The sequence below is a fragment of the Tamandua tetradactyla genome, chromosome 18 (assembly GCF_023851605.1).
Source record: "Tamandua tetradactyla isolate mTamTet1 chromosome 18, mTamTet1.pri, whole genome shotgun sequence".
Taxonomy (NCBI): domain Eukaryota; kingdom Metazoa; phylum Chordata; class Mammalia; order Pilosa; family Myrmecophagidae; genus Tamandua; species Tamandua tetradactyla.
This window is the reverse complement of record NC_135344.1, coordinates 13432028-13453604: the sequence shown is the minus strand read 5'-3', so window position 1 is coordinate 13453604 and position 21577 is coordinate 13432028. Positions and strand designations below refer to the sequence as shown.

The window sequence follows — 21577 nt, the reverse complement described above, 5'->3', positions numbered from 1 at the left end:
CGAATGCTTAAAGCAGCATTATTCGCAGTAGCCAAAAGCTGTAAACAGCTCAAATATGCATCAACAGATGAGAGGATGAACAGCAGGTGGTACATACACACAACAGAATATTATTCGGCCGTAAGAAAAAGTGAAGTCATGAGACAGCTTGTAAACATTATGCTCAGCGAACAAGTGAGATATGTAAGTATAAAAATTGTATGATATCACTTTTAAGAGATGACTAGATATAGCAAATTCTCAGAGACAGAAAGCAGATTACAGGTTAACAGGAAGAAGGAGTTTTTGCTAAAAGAAAAAAAAAATCTGCTTTCACCACTCTTATTAAACATTGTACCTGTAGTTCTAGCCGCTACAATAAGGCAAGAAAAATAAAAGGCATTAGTGAATATAAAAGGATGGAAAAAACATAAAAGGAAGAAAGAACAGTCTGCATGTTTGCAAATGATATGACTGTCTAAACAGAAAACCCCAAGGAGTTGACAAAAACAGAAAACAAAAGAAAATGAAACTCCTATATTTAATGAGTTCAGTGAGATTTCACAACAAACACAAAATGACATTTCTGTATACTAACATCAACCATGCAGGGGCAGAATTAAAGACTCAATGTAATTTGACTAATTCCAAAGAAAATGAAATATTTAGGTATGAACACTTTGATTGGAAAACAATCTGGCTGTTTTATTTGTAACAGCCTCAAACCATAAACTGTGCTCTGATGTCCTTCAGTAGTTTAGTTGGCTAAAGAAACTGTGGTACCTACATACCATGGAATATTCCTCAGAAATTTAATAAAAAGTCCAAACATAAAAATCCACTAAAAAGCATACTATTTATATGCATGACAGCTAGTATGATGTTGCAGGTTATTATGCTGATTAAAAACAAGTGAATAAACCCATATCCAAAGGTTAAGTAGTGTTCTTTCCATTTTTATAACATTTAGGAAATAAAATTTTAGAAGTGGAGAGCAATTGAGTGGTTTCCAGGGACCGGTGACTGGGGTGTGAACAGACAGGGGTGTGTGGGTGGGAGAGGTTATAAACAGTAACCCAAGGGATTCTTGGGTGTGGGAACTGTTCTGTGTCTTGAATGTGGTGGTGGATGCACAAACCTACACACGTGATAAAATTCTGTAAAACCAAATACACAGACACAAATGAGTGCAAGTAAATCTGGAAGAATCTGAATAAGATCCATGAATTGTATCAATTTTAATATCTTGATTGAGACCGTGTACTATAGGTTAGCAAGATGCTATCATTTGGCAGAAATGGGTGACAGATATGTGGGGTCTCTTGGTACTATTTCCTAAAACTGCAAGTGAGTTTGCAATCAATTCAATAAAAATTTACATAATAAACAAGCAAAATGATGCTTGTTGGGACCTAACAAGTGTTGGTCTTGCAGCCGAGAAGAATTGAAGCCTCCCAATGTACAAAATAGAGTATAGTCTATTCGATGATCAGGAAATGAAATGGTTTCTATTACCCAAACAAAAATGAAAATGTGGTCTATTTAATATTCACAGTGGTAGAACCGGAAATTTCGTATACTCTCTGAATGGTTGGCATAGTCACACGTACTCACATAGCCATGCTTTTTCCTGTTGCCTCATCCTGTTTTCCTGTTGCCTCATCCTCTGTTTCTAGCAGGTGCTGGGTTACAGTATGTAGTCAACCAATATTCCAAACAGTAAAATATTCTAACCTGAAGAGAAATAAAAAATTAGATCAGTTTACATTTGATCCAGCCTCCTTTTTATTTCTACAGGAATCATTCCACTAGGTTGGCATGTTTTTTTGTGTGTATGTGTGTGTCATTTTTCACATCTATGATACATCATTATGTTGCAGTATCCAAAACCTAATTTGTCTTTTTCTCATTTATGGTCCTTCTTGATGATTTTTACAACTCCATTATTTGCAGTGTTTTAGATGCATACATGATCAAATTTAGAATTTAATTAAAATTTCCCATGTTGTACTTTAATGGGCTTGACATCTGTGTGGTCATACATACATACTCATGTATACGTATATATATTTATATGCATTAAAAATAAACTGTACTAGTGAGCATATATAAGAAAACATTACACTCACATATAATCTAGATATAACCACTCTTAGATATTCAAATAAGTTTCTTACTGTAGTTATAACTACTTTAAAAATCCAATAAGTGAAAATAAACTTTTTATGTTTTTTTTTTTTTCATAGGCAGACACCGGAAATCGAACCCGGGTCTCTGGCAAGGCAGGTGAGAACTCTGCCTGTTGAGTCACCACGGCCTGCCCTATGCATTTTTTTGATAATTTATTTTATACATATTTTTGAACACTGAAAATTAAATAATTATTTAATATAAATTGGCCCATACTATTTTAAAGACGTGATTGTTTTGAGGATAGCACCTAAAGAAAATTCATTAAAGAGATGTCAGTGGGTTACAGCATAAAAATGTTTGATTGTATCCCATAGTATTTGAATCTCCCCTGCTTCTGGCTACCCATTAACTAGGAAGTACTTATTAATAACAAGCGCACTTATTTGGAAAAGGTTGCTATAGATTAGGTGAGAAAGGAAAGGTTGATGCGCTGGAGGAATTGCTTCTTTAATGTGTAATTCTTTTATTTTGTGTTTTCTCTTCATTCCTCAGTTTTCCGGCTCCGAATTAAAAAAAATAAATCTCTCAACTACCTAATTTATAGGTTTATTACGGAGACATCCTGTCAAGATTGACATTTTAATTGCAGGGCAGAAATATTTCAAAATAATAGGGAAAATGGTTCATTTTACTCAATATTTGCAAGGAAATCACATCTGCTTGTGGGGGCGGATGAATTTCGTGTATAGCTTTTCAAATGTTTTGTGTTACTGCAATCTCAAATGCGTTTTGGTAAATTCTTTCCCCTTAAGATTTAGACTGAAGAGTAATTTAAAGGAAATTCAAACCACATGTTTATAATTTAATGTTAGGATTTTTTTCTTTTTTCTTTTTGTCCAAGAGCTCTCCATCCATTTCTTTAAGGACTCTTTTGGCAAGATTAGACTAGTTCACAAACCCCAAGTTTCAGTTTGGAATTCAACATTCATCAGTAAGATTCTGAATTAACTATACTAAGATTGTGAACTATGAGAATGTCTTATTCTTACCCTAAAAGAGGGGAATTAATTACAAATTTGAAGATTATTCAAAAGGCATTGAAAGACATTGAAGATTATTCTTGTTAAAGCTAAACTTAACTTAGAATCAATTAATTTACTTATTCTTAAATAGCACAAATATTTTATTACAGAAAAATTTTAATATAGATTTTTTGTAGTGTATTTATTTTGCTATTTACTAATTAAGTGTGAGCAGTCAATAACTATTTCAATCACACATTTTCATTTTCTTGATCAGATTCATCAGTTTTTATACATGTAATCTTTAACAATTGGCCCTGCTCTTTTCTATTATAGCATAAGATGTGCTTAGTAAATGTACATGCTTCAAATGCAAAAATAGAATCTTAATGCAGTTTAGTTATTATTAACATGTAACTTGCAATGAAATCAACATTTATGACACCCTGATATCATATACAGATGTCATAAATTTTTTGAATCTGAAAAAATTTTATAAACATTCAGCAAGAACCTTGGAAACAACAGAGAAATATTAGAAATACAGTTAAAAATAATTATGATTTTCCCCTTAAGTCTTTGTGTTTCAATATAGTTATAGTGAAATGGATTAAACAGAAAAACAATTTTAAATGAGGGAGCTATTTCTTCCAAGTATGGTGGACATTCCTAAATATGCACAAAATGTCAGCTCAATTTGCTTAAATGAAAATATAAAAATCATATACAACCCAATTAAAATGTATACGTGTTTGTGTGATGCATATGTTTCTCTCTCTATATAGATATATCCTGATTTACAATCCCTAATTTGAATATAAAATAAAATCCATGATTTAAACATGAATTTTTATGGGTGTATGTTCTTTGAGGTGGCTTGGAAAAGGTACTTGTAGAATACCGAGACTTTAATTCCTTAATATCCTTCTTTTGAAGAGGCAGATTAATGGCACACAGAGGGAAGAGACCTAGGCTCTCTGAAAGCAACAGTGTGAGAGCATGGAGTATTGGTACCACTTTCTTCTTTTTCAATCTATCTGACCTTGGCTTTTTCTTTTATAAGAAAAATTAGAAGCTGGTGTTGGCTACAAATTAATTCTGTAGCCATAATGGATGGTTTGGAGGATTGAAATTAATTCTTCCCTTTGGCCCTCACTCTCCCCAAATTAAAGGCCAATGGGATCTCACATTTGGTTGGGTGCCTAGATATTGATATTCCCAGAAGATTTGCCAAAGTATAGTGACAACTTGGTATAGTGATAGTAACTCTGAACTTCGAGTTGAAAGATCTGAATTAGGTCCATTCTATGCCACTTATCAGGTTTCTAACATCAGTCCAGGCACCCATACCTACCTAATAAAATTGCTGTATCATACTCAGTGTTCATTCAAAAGTGTTTTTAAAATACAATGCATTATATGAATTTAAAGACTTATCACCTCTTGAGGGTGATGTTGAAATGAACATGTTAGCATTTTATTCTCTTAAATGCTAAACCGTCAATGCCTCTTAAATTTAAATCTCGGGACACGGAAACATTTTGAGTCCTTAGAAGTTCTGGACTTTTTTCTGGGGTCAGAAGACCTGAAAAGAAGTTTTGATAAGGCTTTGTACATTTATACATGAAGTTTTCATGATAGATCGGGAAAATGAAACATTATTAGAAAAGAAGGATTCACAATTTGTCCCTTGCACAAGCTTCCTTACCTATTATTAAACTTTTAGTTAAGACTCAAAGATTCCTAGACTCTTATTTTGCTTTAGACCAACTATAAGACAGCAATGGAGAATGGGGTAGGAAGTCCTTTAAGGAAGTCTGGAGGAGATGCACAGGGAACATCTGAACCATAGTCAGAGGGTATGGTAACCCCCCAAAGATACCCACATTCTATTTCCAGGATCCTTTGAATATATTAACTTATATTCAAAAGAAACTTTGCAGAAGTGATTTTGCTAAGGAGCTAAAGATATGAAGATTATCATGGATTATCTGTGTGGGCCTTAAATAATCATAAAGGTCCATAAAAGAGGAAGGCAGAAGTCAGAGAGAAGAGAAGACACTACCTGCTGGCTTTGAAGATGTAGAAAAGGGTCAGGAACCAAGGGATGTAGGCAGCCTCCAGCAGGTAAAAAGGCAAGGAGAGGGATTTTTCCGTAACGTCTCTGGAAGGATTACCACTTTGTGGACTTCTGCCCCTCAGAACTGAAGAAAAATTATAGGAGGGTATTATGAAAAATTACACACCAACAAATTAGACAACTTAGATGAAATGGACAAATTTCTAGAAATAAATGAACTACCAACACTGTCTCAAGAAGAATTAGAAGAACTTAAACCAATTAACAGTGAAGAGATTCAACTAATTATCAAATATCTTCCTACAAAGAAGAGTCCAGGGCTGGACAACTTCACAGGGGAATTTTATCAAACATTCCAAAAAGAACTAACACCAATTCTGTTCAAACTCTTTCAAAAAACTGAGGAAAAAGGATCACTACCTCACCCATTTTAAGAAGCTAATATCACTTTGATACTAAACCCAGATAGCACTGTTATAAGAAAGGAAAAATGAAGCTCAATTTCCCTAATAAAAATAGGTGCAAAAATTCTCAACCAAAGTCTAGCAAATGGAATTCAACAATATATTAAAAGAATTATGCATGACAACCAACTGGGATTTATATCAGGGATGTAAGGATAGTTCAATATAAGAAAATCAATAATGTAATACAGCATGCTAATAAATTTAATGGAAAAATCATATGATCATATTGATTGATGCCAAAAAAGCATTTGACAAAATTCAGTGTCCATTTCTGGTAAAAACACTACAAAAAGCAGGAATTGTAGGAAACTTCCTCAATATCATAGAGGGCATATATGAAAAACCCATAGCCAGATCATTCTTAATGGTAAGAGATTAAAAGCATTCCCCTCAAGATTGGGAATGAGACAAGGATGGCCATTCAACATTTGTACTAGAAGTCTTAACTAGAGTGATTAGGCAGAAGAAAGTAATAAAAGACATCCAAATAGGTAAGGAAGGAGTAAAATTTTTATTATTCACAGATGACATGATCTGGACATAATTTGGAAATTCCTGAAAAATCCACAACTATGCTACTTTAGTTAATAAATGAATTTAGAGTAGTGACAGATTACAAGATTAATGTACAAAAATCAGAAACATTTCTATATACAGACAATGAGCTAAGCATGGAGACAACTAAAGAAAAAAAATCCATTCAAAATAACCAATAAAAGAATCAAATATCTAGGAATAAGTTTAACCAGGGAAGTAAGGGGCCTGTAACAGAAAACTACAAAATATTGTTAAAAGAAATTACAGAAGATCAAAACAGATGGAAAGATATTCTGTGCTTGTGGATAGGAAGTTTGAACATTGTTAAGATGCCAGTCCTAACTGAATTGATCTATAGATTCAATGCAATGCCAATCAAAATTCCAACAACCTATTTTGAAAAAGAATTGGAAAAGCCAGTTTTCAATTGCATTTGGAAGGCAAAGAAACCTCAAATAGCTAAAATAGAAGAACAAATTGCAAGGATTAACATTTCTTGACTTTAAAGCTTACTACAAAGCTACAATCTTCAAAACAGCATAATATTGACACAAAGAGGTATTGATCAATGGAACCAAATTGAGATCTTGGACATTGACCACCAAATTTATGCTCAATTGATCTTTGAGAAGCCTCCAAATCTACTGAAATGGGACAAAATAGCCTTTTCAACAAATGGGCTTGGGATATTGGGATATCAACAGTCAAGAGAATGAAAGAGGACCCATATCTTATACCTTATACAAAAATTAACTCAAAATGGATCAAAGATCTAAATATAAGAGCCAGTAATATAAAACTCTTGGAAGAAAAATAGGGAAACATCTTCAAGACCTAATAATAGTAGGTAGTTTCCTGAACTTTACACCCAAAGCACAAGCAATGAAAGAAGAAGAAAAAAGATAAGTGGGAGCTCCTCAGAATCAAAAGCTTCTGTGCCTTTAAGGATTTTGTCAAAAGTGAAGAGTCAGCCAACTCAATGGGAGAAAATATTTGGTTTGATATTAGATACAGGTTTGATATTCCATGTACATAAAGAAATCATACAGCTCAACAATAAAAGAACAAGCAATTCTATTATAAAATGGGTAAAAGATATGAATAGACATTCTTCTGAAGAGCAAATACAAATGGCTAAAAAGCACACGAAGAGTTGCTCATCTTCTTTACAAATTAAAGCTATAATGAGATATCACCTCGCACCTGTAAGAATGGTTGCCATTAGACAGGAAACAACAAATTATTCACTGCTGGTGGGACTGGGTATAGCCAATATGGAAGGCAGTTTGGTGGTTCCTCAGAAAACTAAACATTGACTGGCAATACCACTACTCAGTATACACCCAGAAGACTCAAAAAAGTGACATGAACAGACATTTGCACAGCAAAGTTTATAGCGGCATTATTCAAAAATCACTACAATATGGAAGCAATTCAAGCGCCATCAACAGACGAGTGGATAAATAAAATGTAGTATATATATATACACGATGGAATATTATGGAGTAAATAAGGTGAAATGATGACCTGAGGCATATGCCAACATGGATGAACCTTGAGGACATAACACTGAGTGAAATAAGCCAGACACAGAAGGATAGATACTGTATGATCGTGATATTATGACTCTGGTAAGGAGTCCAACGTCAAAGCTCAGGCGAGCTGAATGAATTCTCTAGAATACAGGCCAAGAAGTGATCAGTGGTAGGACAGAGAGTCAATGCAACTTCCTCTGATATTTTACTCTGGTATGATCTGGATGAAGATTTTGGGGACAGATGGGGAATGTGGTGTTCTCCTGTCTGCATTACCTCCCCTCTTTCCCCCTCCCCTCCTTCTTCTCGCCCTTCTCCTTTCCTCTCTCTTTCTCCTTTTCTTCCCTCCTTCCTTCCTTAAAATAACTAATCAATTATGTTCCAGATCATACTGGAACTTAAAAATTAAGTGACAAACAATATCAGACATGCATTTATATAAGGATGGTTTTGCTTAAATAATAAGCAGAGTGGATATAGAAAAGTACTTGGAAATATTATGCATAAGTATAACTCCTAAAATCTAAATGCATTATTTAATTTATACCTCTGATCCAATTTTTTTTTGGATGTAGGATACATTTTAGCCAATTTGGGTTATTAATATAAAGAATGTACCTTTTGAAAAATGAAACAATTTTGAGAATAAATTTTGTTTTGATTAAAATAGATTTATAACTGCTACTCAACAATAAACATGACAATCACGTGGGCTATACTCTTCTAAATTCATGATTTAAGTCTCAGAAAACTTTTCCACCAGCGAACAGATAGCAGTCGGCAGCTATGCACATTCCATCAAATTTTATCACATCAAATGGGTGTGATAAAATATTACTAAATCATACTGATACAAAAGAGCTTTCTTTTGGCTGCTAAGAAGTGTAACTAGATCTGTGAAGAATTTCTGACTTAACCTCATATGTTCTGTGAGAGCAAATGTGAGTGGCTTAGGAATTTTGCTTAGGAAATGAGTAGGTACATTGGGATAGCTTGCAGTTTTGTTCAGTGGAAACTTACATGAACATAAATACTGGAAAATGTTGATGAATTCCACATTAAAGGAAATCTATAATTATAATAAAGAGACTTTAAATAAAAAAAAAAAAAGAACTGATCCTCAAAAACATAATTCCCTTCTCTTACCACATCTGGTTTAATGGAACTGTGGATGGAATCATTTCATAGGGTAATCCATTCTCCTATTATAAATTAATAATAATAATATCAAGTAGTTAGCTCTGTTGTTTTTCTGGATTTCATTTTAATTTCTTTTAAAATAAAATTTATGGAAGTAATTGTACTGTCCTATGCATTAACTGATCTGTATGAGATTATACAAATTGATATTTACATATCCATGTAAACCCAGATCCAGGCTGACCTGTCGAATTCTGTAAAGTGATAGCATCTTTGACTGTACGAGACTGTGGCAGCATCCTTTCTGATAAAATGTGTTGTCTGTTAGCCACTGGATATATAGAAGAAGGATTCAGTGAGACTCTGCAATTCTACCACAGCTAATACTAGTTCAGTTTTGGCTTAAGGCTTCGATTAAAATGTTGGCTTATTTATTTAACACTCTTCAGTTGGATTAGATTGCACAGGAAAATTGGGATAGTTTATGGTTTTAACACTGAAGCCTTGAGATGACCATAAATATTAGAAAATGTTGATGAATTATTTAAGGGTCAGATTTCCATAAAATAGACAAAAAGTGTTATAGATTTTTATAAGTTGTTATAAGAAATACATTTGAGTTCCTAACCTCAGATCTTAGTTAAACAATCATTATGCTTTACAACTGAAATACTGGTGAGAAATTTCAGCAATATTTTATCACAGAAATCTCTTGAGTCAGTTTGGCACTCCAAGTACTACATAAGAGTAGTTAAATTAATGTTAAATCAGCTAGGAAACGCTAACTTGTCTGAACCTAAATCTGTACCTGGTGGGCAAACCACTATAAAGATTTCAAGATGATCACCTTGCCAGAAAACTGGAATTTTATTTTTCCGAGGCACATTGTAAATGATGCATTGACACTTTATAAAGTGGACTGTGGGTTGTGAATGTGTCTTTATAACTCCATTCACATTCCAGCTGAGGTCAGACTGGTGACCTTCTGTGTCTGACCCATAAAAGGATTATTATTGAAATGTTGCATTTTAATTTTTTTAGCCTCTTAAAGCATAGAAAATATTGCTATTGTCAGGCCATGATAGCAAGAACATCAAAATACTGTGAGAAGAGATTTTTCTGGCATCATTTGTTTTAAGAGAAAGGAAACAGAATTAATTTTCATCATTAAGATTTCTCTAAGTATTTATTATTTTTCTAAGTAATCTTTACTGAAAAACCTAACTCAAGGAGAGAGATCTTGATCTGAAATGCTGATGATGTATGGCTTCAGAAATATTAGATAATGATAAGAAGTCAAAAAAGAGAGGAAGCAATGGAAAACCAGCTAACAAAAGGCAGGATTTCTCATATAAACTCCAAGCCAATTATTTAAAATAAAAGTAATTTCTATCTCATTGCATAATGCAATTTGTAATTTAATGAATCTTGGCAAACACACATGTATAGGCTATTAAAATATTTATGTTTAAGCTTATTTTATATTACAATGGTTTTGGAAAGTAAAGGATCTTAGTGTTAAATAATTGGCAACCTGTACAGATTTATTACATATTACTTGCCTGTTTTGTCCAAGTATTTCCTGCCTCTATGTAATTCCAAAATCTCAATTAGTAATAATTATAGGTAATAACTGTGCGTATACTTTAGCCACATTGTATGGATTTGCATATTTTAAAAATGTAATACCTAGCCATGAGCAAAACTTAAACCATATAGAAGTGATATCACATAATCATCTACCATAATCGTTTCACTTATCTCAATGTCACAACTGCTATATTCACATTTACTGTTCTGCATATTCTTTGCAAATCATTCCTAAGAACCAAATAATACTTTTTGTCTCAGATCCATAACAAAATGCATAAATTTTATATTAATCATTTGTTCATGTTTGACAGAGCGGCCACACTTTTTAAAATACAATATTGTGGTAGGTTGAATTATGTGCCCTAATTTAGATATGTACTTAATTTTAATCCACATTCCTGTGGTTGTGAACTCATGGTAAATCGGCCCTTTTGAAGATGTTATTTTAGTTAAGGTGTGGCCAAAATGAATGAAGGAGAGCTTTAAATGGCATTACTGAGGTCCTTTAACAGCAAAAGAAATCGAGATACAATCAGAGACAGTCAGGGGAGGAGGCAGAAGCTGGAAGTCGACAGCAGCCAGAAGAGAAAGGACAGGTGCCCCCCACTCACCCGAAGCAGGAGGCAGCGGAGTGAAGGAGCGGTCCCCTCACGGCCTGAGGCAGAGAGGTAGCCACAGTCTCTGCGGAAAAAGCATGGCTTTGCTGAAGCCTCAGTTTCAGACTTCAAACCTCAAAACTGTGAGCCAATCAATTGTCATTGTTTAAGCCCACCCGTTATGCAGTATTCGTCACAGCAGCCTGAAAAACCATGATGGACAAGGTGTTTTCTTTCCTGTATATTGAAAATTCTTCATTTCCTGAGGTGCAGTGCCACATCCATAGCGACGATTGTTTAACATTGTGTTACGAGTTTGTATCAATCTATTTTCCCATTCATTGTTTATGGCTTTTCTTACTGTTGCTGAATATACATTAGCGGTCCTATTGCTTCCTTGGGGGGTGGGGGTGGGGGTGGGGGTGGAAATGCAAAAAGGTTTTCATTTAGAATGTATTTCCTATAGTCTAAGAGGTAAATATAAACGATAATATGAAAATTCCATTAGACTCTAAGTTGTTCTACCCTGCTAATGTCTGCTCTACCTCATTCCTCACTGCTGAACCCTTCTCTAACTAAAAACAGGTAGGTAAGTTTTCTACCACAATTCACTGTTGACTTTCTTTGAGGATTGAATTAGCATTTGCGATTATGGTTTGATTTCCTGTCAATGGTGCTAGCTTGGTCCCGTGCAGGCACGGCAGAGGGGGCCTGGAGAAGAGTCCCCTCACGTTGGACGGGCCTCTGGTAGGACTCAGTGAGCTGGACCTGTGAAGTCCAAGCTGCTGCCTGAAGCCGGCAGAGCCTGGAGAGGTGGGCGGGTGGTGAGAGGGTGCTTGCTCCTGCTTAGAAGTCAGCTGGCATGAAGGAAGACACTGAGATGAGGCCCAGGCAGGGAACTGACACACCCAGTGTGGCCAAAGCCTGGGACGTGGAATTCCAAAGACTGAAAACTAATCTGTGATAAGGAGATTGAAATAATTCCATGGGCACTGTCAGGATTAGGCGACTAGTTATGATGTGATTAGTAGAGGATATTTGAGCATAAAATGATGGAAAGTGAAAGTCTACCATAAGATTTCAGAAGTAATCGAAAAGGTCTCACAGTAGCAAAAGCAGATGATATTTTGAAGCTGTAGGTTTTTATTATGGAGAGGCAGTGACTCTGACTTCAAATTTCCTTTTTTTCAAAAGTGTCATATTTCATATGTCCCCTTCTGAACATATGACTTGGGCTGGTTAAATTAGAACCTGAGCCCTCCCTTCATTTCTAGCATGTGAATCCTAACAGTACATAACTCATGGTTAGATTAGTGAGAGGAAAGCACTTAGTAAAATGGTTGGCACCCAGAAAATATTCAATAACTGTCAGTGATTAATGTCACTTCTTCGTTTAGAAAATAAAAATGAAGGCTGATTCTTTGTTTTAGAAGTCATGAACAAGTGAAGCTGGATAATACTTTGGAATATTTTCCTGGGTTTTTTCTTGTCCTCAGTAAGCCATTTGTTCCCCCATTTGGGCAACAGACAGACTATTCTCTATTCAACACCTTTTCAAAGTGAGGTTGATGAAAAGTGGATGGCACCCTGCCCTCTGTGCCTGACAAAAGGCTGAGTGAACTACTTGACCTCTGAACTTCAGCATTTAAATGCTTGCGTGAACATTATATTAGAATATTTGTCAGGTTAGTGCTTTCTCTTCTCTTTCTCTTCCAAGATGAGAACTCACATGGCCCCTAATAGAAAAAAGAAGAGGGAAGCTCAAATTAAATTAAAAGAAGTATGCATGATCAAAGATATTGAGGATCAACTTAGAACATAAATTCAGCTATAGAAAAATTAAGCGGAATTCATTTTGTGAAAATCTGAATTTGTGACCAGTGGCAGCAATACCTCCTCACTTGTTACGTTGAAACTTAAAATCTATTTTTAATTTCCACTGAATATTAATGTTATATAGAAAGTGTGATTCTGCCTTTATCATAAAAATTCAAAACATCTTTAAAAATCTCATTTATCTTTATGCTTTCCCTACTTTTAAGTACATAATTTCTCTTTCACAAAGTGAGAAAAGCAACTAAAATATTAAATGTCATATTAGTTCAAGGTTACATAGCAGAGATTTATATTGTGCTGAGAAAAACTGTTGCCTTGCCCAAGAGCCTTGGTGGCCACTCAGTAGTAGCCCACTTAATGTTCACCAGAAATCAATGGTGCTTGTGCTATCTCTGTCCATTTTTGCAAATAAGGATGTTGAGTCAAAGGCAGTTTACATAATTTACCGCAAACTATCAGTCTGTCGATGAAGTCAGGGCTTGAAATGATAGAGTCTGACGCTGGAGCTTACAAGTTCACACTAAGCTCCTATTTGGGAAGAAATAATATGTTTGTAATATTTTATGTGCATTGTAGATACAACACATTTTATTTATTTGGTTATGTACTATATTCTAAAGTATTTTCAGTAATTATGATGGTCTAATTGGGTAAGCATTTTCACAATGCAGAAAAATATATAAGAAACCAAAGAGCCAATGGCATTAAAATGTATTTTGCATACATCAAAGGCCTTCTGCCACAATGACTGGCAAATGCTCTCCTAGTTGTCTGAAATGAAGCATGATATGTACTCACATGTGTAAGGAAAAGGAATGCTTTAATAAATATACATATGTTTTCAATATTCCCATTTATACTTGCTTGAGAAAACTCTTCAGAACAGGAAACACTATTTAAGTTCAAGATCTGAATCATTAAACCCAATGCATTTTTGGTTAGTCAGATATGAAATAATACAAAGTTAATTGATAGGTAAGATCTTAATGTACCAGAATCCAATTATAGAATCTTCAACACACAAGCGAAATAAAAGTTAATGAGACATTTTTAAAGACATTACCATTTCAAGATGCTGATTTATTTTGAAAAATGTCAAGGTTAAATTTAATTTGCTGAAGAAAATTCTGTCTTCGTTTTGAAACTCCAACCAAAAGAAGTATCATTAGTGAAAAAAAGTATGAATATATATATATTTGTGTGCATATATAGGAAGAGAGAGTACTTGTACTTCAAATTAAGATTTTTTTCTCTCTTTTGTTTGAGACAATTAAAACTGTATATATTGGTATTGGTTTAGCAATGGTCCAAGAAAATTGGTCAGTTATAATGTCATTGCCCTCTGATTCACAGTAAATGAAGGGAACAATTATTCCAAATCAGCACTAATTCAAATATGATTGGCCATATACCATTGCTCACAAAATAATTACAGTCATGAGTCTCCATTATTATGATAAGTTCATAGTAAGGAGTGAATTGGCTTGGCACCTCTACAGAACACTTGTCAAAATATGCTTTTTTCCCCACCTGAAACATATATATATTTTTATTTAATATTATAAAATTTCTTTTTTCAACAAATGAAGGCTTATAAGTGAGCTGTATAATGAAACCTAGTTAGTTGATAAAACAGTCATGAAGAAGCACTATATGATCTGTAACTATAAAAAGCAAATTTTAAAAAGTGTGAGGAATTAATGTCGTCCATAAAATATCATCTGAGATATTTTTACACTAGAAAAATGTAACAATGGGTAATTTTATACAACCACAGAAACTTATTAGCTTGTAAATAACGATTTGTAAACTCACCTGCATATTTTAGATCAATTCTTTTTTTAAAAAAAACCTACTTGCTATATATTCCAATAGCAATATTGCTGTAATGAGTAAAACAATGGGCATAAACACTGTTAAAAGGGCTTGTGTTTACAAATTCATCTGTCTTTTGCTTTTTATATGGAAAGCTGTTTCTTATTCCTTTATAAAGCTTTGAAATGGCTAAGACACTGTTCAAGTGTTACTTACTCCAGGAAGCTTCCTCATTTCTAGGAGGCAGAAATCAGATTTCTTAAGCAGTGCTTCTTAGCTCTTAGTGCATACATAAAGAGCCTAGCACTGACTTGGCACACAATAGGTGCGAAAATATTGATTATATAAATAAATATTTTGGCTATAGGGGAAATATTTGCTTGTTTGTTTGTTTATTTATACTTATCCACTAGACTGTAAAACCACTGAGGAGAAGTTTTTGTCTTATAATACTTTATTTTCAGAGTTTATCATAGTATTAAGCATAGTAGGAAATTAATTTGTCAGTTAAATATGCTTTTGATTGCAAATAACAGAAAAACCAACCACCATAGCTTAATAAATGTGGGTAATCATTGTCTTATAGCAAGGCCACCAGAAGTGAACATTCCAGGGCTGAGGCAGCAGTTTAAACAGACCAGACTTTCTATCCCTCTGCTCCCCCATCTTTCCATCTATCCCTCTGTTTCACCATCTTGAATGCATTAATTTTGTCTTTATTGTTATCAGGTGGGCTGTTATGCCCGACTTCTTCTAGATCATGTCCTGTATCAGGCAGGGAGAAAACAAGGGAAAAAACAGCTTCTTGTTCTGAGGTTTTCAAATTTTTCTGGAAGGGAAGATTTCCTCAGTAGAATGCCCCAACATCCCTTCGACCCAGAACTAGGTCCCAGCCTACCTTGGGACTAGAGAACGGTTGATTTGATGGAGTTCACCAAGGAAGACTGAGACCAGTTGTGATGTAGTTTCCAGGAACTAGTAAGAGGCTTATCCTCCAAGAGAGCAATGGATTTTGCCTTCTACCTGGACAAGCTGGGGTTTGGTTATCAAGAAAGAAGGGACCTTTGTGTAGTTGATGGACAAAATGCACCTCCATAAATATTACCTGAGTAGAATGGCATTTCTTGAAATGAATTACTCATGCCATTTGCCATATTCATTGCATCTTTATATTTTTATTTATATTACTTTGACAGAATTTAATATGAACAATTTCTATTTCTTTGATGATAATTACAGATGCATAAAATGTATATTTTTGGTCACACTGGGAAAGAAACATATGGCATTGAAACAAAGCACTGTTGTTTTCATTAACTTTTCTAAATAAATATAGGTCTTGCTCTTATAATTGCAGGAAACATTTAAATATGTAATTATATTCTCTTTCTTTTTTTAGGCTTGATAAGATAAATATGAATTTAGATTCCATTCATCGATTAATTGAGGACACACAAATCTTCCAGATGCAGCAGTCATCCATGAAATCACCTTGTGGCGCGGTCGTGTCTGCCTCACCCCCTAGGGATACCCATAATTCTTCTTTGTCACGTTATGGGCCACAGTCTCATGCTGCCCCTCATTTCTGGGCTCCCTCATACAATGTCAACGAATGGGATATTTGCGAAGAACTTCGCCTATGGGAACTGAAAGAAGTCAAGGCCAGAGCTGCTCAGATGGAGAAGACCATGAGGTGGTGGTCAGACTGTACTGCCAACTGGAGAGAAAAATGGAGCCGAGTTCGAGCTGAAAGGAACAGAGCCAGGGAGGAAGGAAGGCAACTCAGAATACAATTAGAGATGACAGTGAAAGAACTGAGTGCTCTGAAAAAGAGACAAAGTTTGCCACGTGAGAAAGAGGCATTAGATGTTAACATGACTCAGGACCCGAAGCTTCCTAGTTTTTCAGAAGCGCCCCATGGACATAAAGACCAATTCCAAATTTGTTTGCAAACATGTGAGCCTACAAGAGAGTGCATGGTAAAAACACAATTTCCTATAAAGGCGAGCACAAATGCTAAGGTAAGAGACCCCCCACAGAGGAGTCTAGAAGTGATGTGCATATTTGAACGTCATATACATATGGTGATGGGGAAGAAATGCATGAAACCCAAGTGGTGACTTCACCAGTATTTTAGCAAAAATGAACACAATTTTTTATGTGAAAAGGAAGCATTTAGAGATGTTTCTCCCTTACATACCCTAATTACGTCAATAATAATAAGTGATCCAAAGTTGAACATTTTCCAAGTTTGGGCCTCTGGCCTTTCAATAAACCCCTTGTAAAATGGCTCCATACTCAACCACTTTTATGAAACATTTCACACCACCCTTGGTACTTTTGGAACTTTTTGGTACATTACAGATTCTTGAAATTTCTGAGACTTCTGTAAAGAAGAAACTTCAAAGAAGTTTACTTAATTAGCACTAATTAATCCATGGACACCACACACCCTCCGTTCCCCTGCCCCTTTTTAACCTGGCAAATACCATTATTATCCCTGGAGCATATTTTGGGAAACTTCAGAAAATCTTGTTATTTCTTATCATAGTTTATATAACTACTCTTTTTTATTAAATTCTGTTTCTAAAAACATAAAATCAGGCTAATATCTTCCAGCTTTACAGTTCTATATAAAATTTTAAGCCTTTGTATGACACATGGATTTTGTGATAGTTATTGCCTAGATTTCATTATAAAAGGAAAAATTTAAAAGATTGCAGCCACACACCTACTTCGGCTTATTTGACCTTATATGTTTTTGTTTGTTTTTTAACAACAATCCAGGCCAGTGTCCCTGCCAACTCTAAGCCTAATGAAAAAATTCTAGGGGATGTATGATTGTCTGACCACAGTATTTTCCAAAGAGAACTAGATGTCCTATTTTATTCTTTTCAAAATAGTGCATATAGCAATAATATTAATTTTTGAGAGCATTAAGAGATTAATCATACTAGGTAGCCTGATGTCCATATACTAGTTCAAAAATTAAAAACAAAACAAAACTGGTGATGATGTATAACTGAGATTTTATTTGAACTCAGCTATTGATGAATTGCTCTATCTAATTTCATGCCCATTCATCAGACCAAATTTATATTATAGGCAAATATGTCTAGCATGAGTTCAGTGCAGTTTTGGAATTATAAGATGGTTGACATAGTTTGCTGCTCTAGTTATTGATGCTCACATTTATTAAAGTGTCCCATTAAATTCTATTTGAGAGATTCAACCAGGGAACTATAATTGTTCAATAAGCAAGCCTATTAGAGTTATCCTTGAGTTCCCTGAAAATTTTTCCTACCCTGTTCTCTAAAGATGTTAAAAAATAATCATTTGGCTTCACTTTGGAACTCTCAGGTGCCTTGTGAAAAAGAAACTTTAAAGAGGATTTCATCAGCTCATTAAATAACTCTTGACTGCTGTTCAAGTTTATGCAGGATTATTTTTAGCTGTGATTAGAAAAGAAAATGTTAAAGCAGAAATTTTGAGAAATTTATTTTTTTATAACAAGATAGAAATAAATTTGAAGAAGAATGCACTTCAAATTTGGTCATATAACACTCTTCCCAAATGCTAATTAAATGGAAATATGGGCTTGATGCTGAACCTGTAACATTTATTTTCTTTTGAAAATATGCTTTTGTTTCTAGATTTTTCTTTTGAGGGATTTAAAAGTTCAGTAACAGCATTTGTTTCGTGCTTTCCCTTGCAGGAAGAAGATGTGATTATTGACCCAGTAAGATTAAATGAGGATTTGAAACTCAGTCTAGATTGTCCTGATTTATTCAAGAATAGTGATTCTGAAAACATTGCAACAGAGCGTGGACTAGGACTGCGTGCAATAAATGTGCCTTTGGAGAATGAAGTGCCTGAAATTTCAACCTTCCAGAGGCATTTAAATGAGTTCCAAAAAGTCCTGTGGAAGGAAAGAGAGTAAGTACTAAGAGTTGTCTCCTTTATCCAAGTCTGAGATTCAAAACTCCTAAAATTGTTCAGTCTGATAAACTGGTTATTTGAGAATGCATTTCATCCATTATTGATCACTAAATTGTAGACTTTAAAAATATACTTAAAAAATAATTTGTGACTTGTTTTTATCAATCATTCATTTTAAATGACTTATCATAATCATGTTCTCATAATGTCTAGAGGATTCATCTTAATTATGTTTTTATTTTTAATATATATACAACATTACATTCCTGAACTTTGTTGGGTCAGTAAAAGTGAATAACTATGCTAATATTAAGGGCAGACAACTCACAGTTTTGTAGCATCTTGATCAAAGAAAGAGATGCCTTATGAATTGACCGTTTGTGATATAGAGGAAAGAGTACAAGGCTTGCGCTTAAGAGGCCTGGATATTCATCTTGATTCCATGATGTTGGGTTAACCCAGAGTGGGCCCCTTGTCTCCTGTGTCATACAATGCTGAAGTTCTAGTGTTCTGCCTATCCATTTTTGTGTAAGAATCCTTCCCAAACAATGGTTGGGGTTGCAACAGCCATTTATTCTGCTCCTGAGCCTGGACCGTGGCCTGGCAGGGACAGCTGGCCCCTAGCTCCATGTGACTTCCACTGGGATGGCTTGAGGGCTGGAGGTGACATGGGGCCTGGGGGCTGGAACCATCTGAAGACAGCTCAGTCATGTATTGCAGTGATTGCAGTGAACAGATAGAAGCATAAGGGCATTTTTATGACCTTGCCTCCAAAGTCAATCCAGGCAGCCTCAAATGCTTGCACAGGAGCAGGGGGAAAGGAACAGAGACTGCATCAGGTAATGGGAGGGGTGTCAAAATCATCTTTCAAGAAGACCAAGTAGGATATGGTAATGATCATGGGCTTCTTTGGAAAATGCAATCTGGCAGATCTTTCTTTCCAGGAATTTCACAAAGACCAAACAAAAATAATGACTGCGAAAGTGGCTGGTAATATGAATTACTCTTTTTTTTTCCCCCTTCATGATTGGCTTTGAAAAAATTATTAACATTGTGTGGAATATTTGATGTGTTTAAAGACATTGTCCCAAAATCTGAAAATAAGTATTTTCCACCTCTTTAGTTGTGAGACTCTTATTTTATTTTGGTTTTTAGTTGTGAGACTCTGAACAGATAAGTAGAATCAGAAACATAAGTGTGATGTAAAATATAATACAATATGATATAAAATGAGTGTGTAAATGTATGTTGTGCATATTATAATGGCTTAGATACCTTGCTTTAAATTGACTAAAATATTGATAATTTTATACAAGCCCTTTGCTAATCTTCTAAGTCTTTATCTGCCTTTCATTTTCTGTCAATCAAAAGTTTCATATTCATCCCTTTGAAATTTATTAGGAACATGCATTCAATTTTAGTCTCTTTGTTTAAATCTCATCATTATCAGATTGGGATAATACAGGCATTTGTGTATAGAATAAATACTTATAATTTCTACGATCAAGCACACGTTCCTAATAGAGTCAATCAATAATAGTAGAAACGGGAGTGAAATAAAATTAATCTTCAGACCTGTATACATAGCGACAGTTAACTTTATCTGGACCTACAGTTCCCAGTCAACTTCCAATCTGTTTTTATTTCCTGAAGGATTTAACTTTTTAGTGATTGTAGAATTTTCTCTATCGCACTCACCATGTTACTTCACTGACAAAGGGTAACAGCACTAATATGAAACTGCTGTTTCCTAGATGTAAACTTTTCTATGCTATGGTGCCAGATTTAGTGATATGTATCCATATCTCTGCACACTCACACATACACACACACACACATGCACGCATACTCCCTTACACTTTTTCTATTTTTTTTTGAATAAATTTAATAAATCCCCATAGAAAGTAACTGTCAAGTTCTCAGCAATTTCAGTAGATAGCCCAAAGGATCTGGGGGCGGTTTGATTCAACTTTGCACCCCCTCCCTTGGACATTGTGAGTCAGGGTTTGTGTCCAGGAACCCACACCACCATCATCATGAATCCTCTGGAGACTCGCACAAAGCTTCTTTCCCATCGCAGGAGGGTGTTTCCCAAGGATATAAAATGGCTATGACTATAAATCTGTCTAATCTTTTTAAACTTCTCCTCCTGGAATCTCAGCACGTGGGTGGCTTGAGTTGAGAAAATGTAAATGCAATTTTTTTTAAGTCTCCAGATGGTGGGAACATTGTCTTGACTATTGCCAGGATGAAACACAGGGAACTCAGGGAGTCGTTTCCACCACCGGGGCGGACTAGAACCTCTTGGTCCAATCATACTCTGCACTTGATTATAGTGTTTGCTCTTTGTGTATGTTTCATTTTTATGAGTAATTATCCAGGATCTGGAAGCCCTTCATATGCTGAGAATTTGTGTATTTTTGACCACTTAGATAAAGACTCTCCTGTTGGAAAATATTCCCTGGCAGAAAACCTTCCACCAGGGTGAGAGTGGATAAGCTGATCCTCTTTTACAGCTGGGAGTGCCTAAACATTTAAGAAGAGGGGCTTTGGCAATATCAGTCTTAAATTATAGAAGACTATGATGTGATATTTCCATCAACTGTCTTAATATCCACAACTAGTCCTCAAATTAAACTATAGATAGCACCTGCCTCCGTTATAAAATGTCTGCTTTGTACCATGTCATTATAAAACATCTGCTTTCAGCTTCAGCCCTTCCTTCTAATATTATTTCCTTAATTTTATTCTGTTTCTGAGAAAAGTAGTATGCTCCTATTCTTAACTTTTTGCTTCATTAAACATTGACATTTTTATCAAGAAAATGAGATTTAAAATCCTGATGAGAAAGTGCAGCACATTGAATATGTCTCAAAAGATATCATGAGGATTGAAATCCACATTT

General features: G+C 34.9%; 1 protein-coding gene and 1 long non-coding RNA gene across 6 annotated transcripts in view; one reads left to right on the top strand and one right to left on the bottom strand.

Moving 5' to 3' along the window:
* CCDC102B (coiled-coil domain containing 102B) overlaps positions 1-21577 on the top strand; it is a 316475-nt gene that overhangs the window by 27167 nt on the left and 267731 nt on the right. For 4 of the 5 annotated variants that reach the window (XM_077135262.1, XM_077135264.1, XM_077135260.1 and 1 more), the window contains exons 2-3: positions 16133-16754; positions 18449-18669. In XM_077135262.1, coding sequence (XP_076991377.1) covers positions 16149-16754; positions 18449-18669 — 827 coding nt within the window. In that variant the 5' untranslated portion in view covers positions 16133-16148. The remainder of the gene's footprint in view (positions 1-16132; positions 16755-18448; positions 18670-21577) is intronic. The other variant, XM_077135261.1, reaches the window with a different exon arrangement.
* On the bottom strand, positions 1500-11201 carry LOC143661969 (uncharacterized). The gene is made up of 3 exons (XR_013165048.1): positions 11098-11201; positions 5200-5338; positions 1500-1713 (listed from the first exon to the last, which is right to left on the bottom strand). It is a non-coding gene; the product is annotated as an uncharacterized LOC143661969 (long non-coding RNA).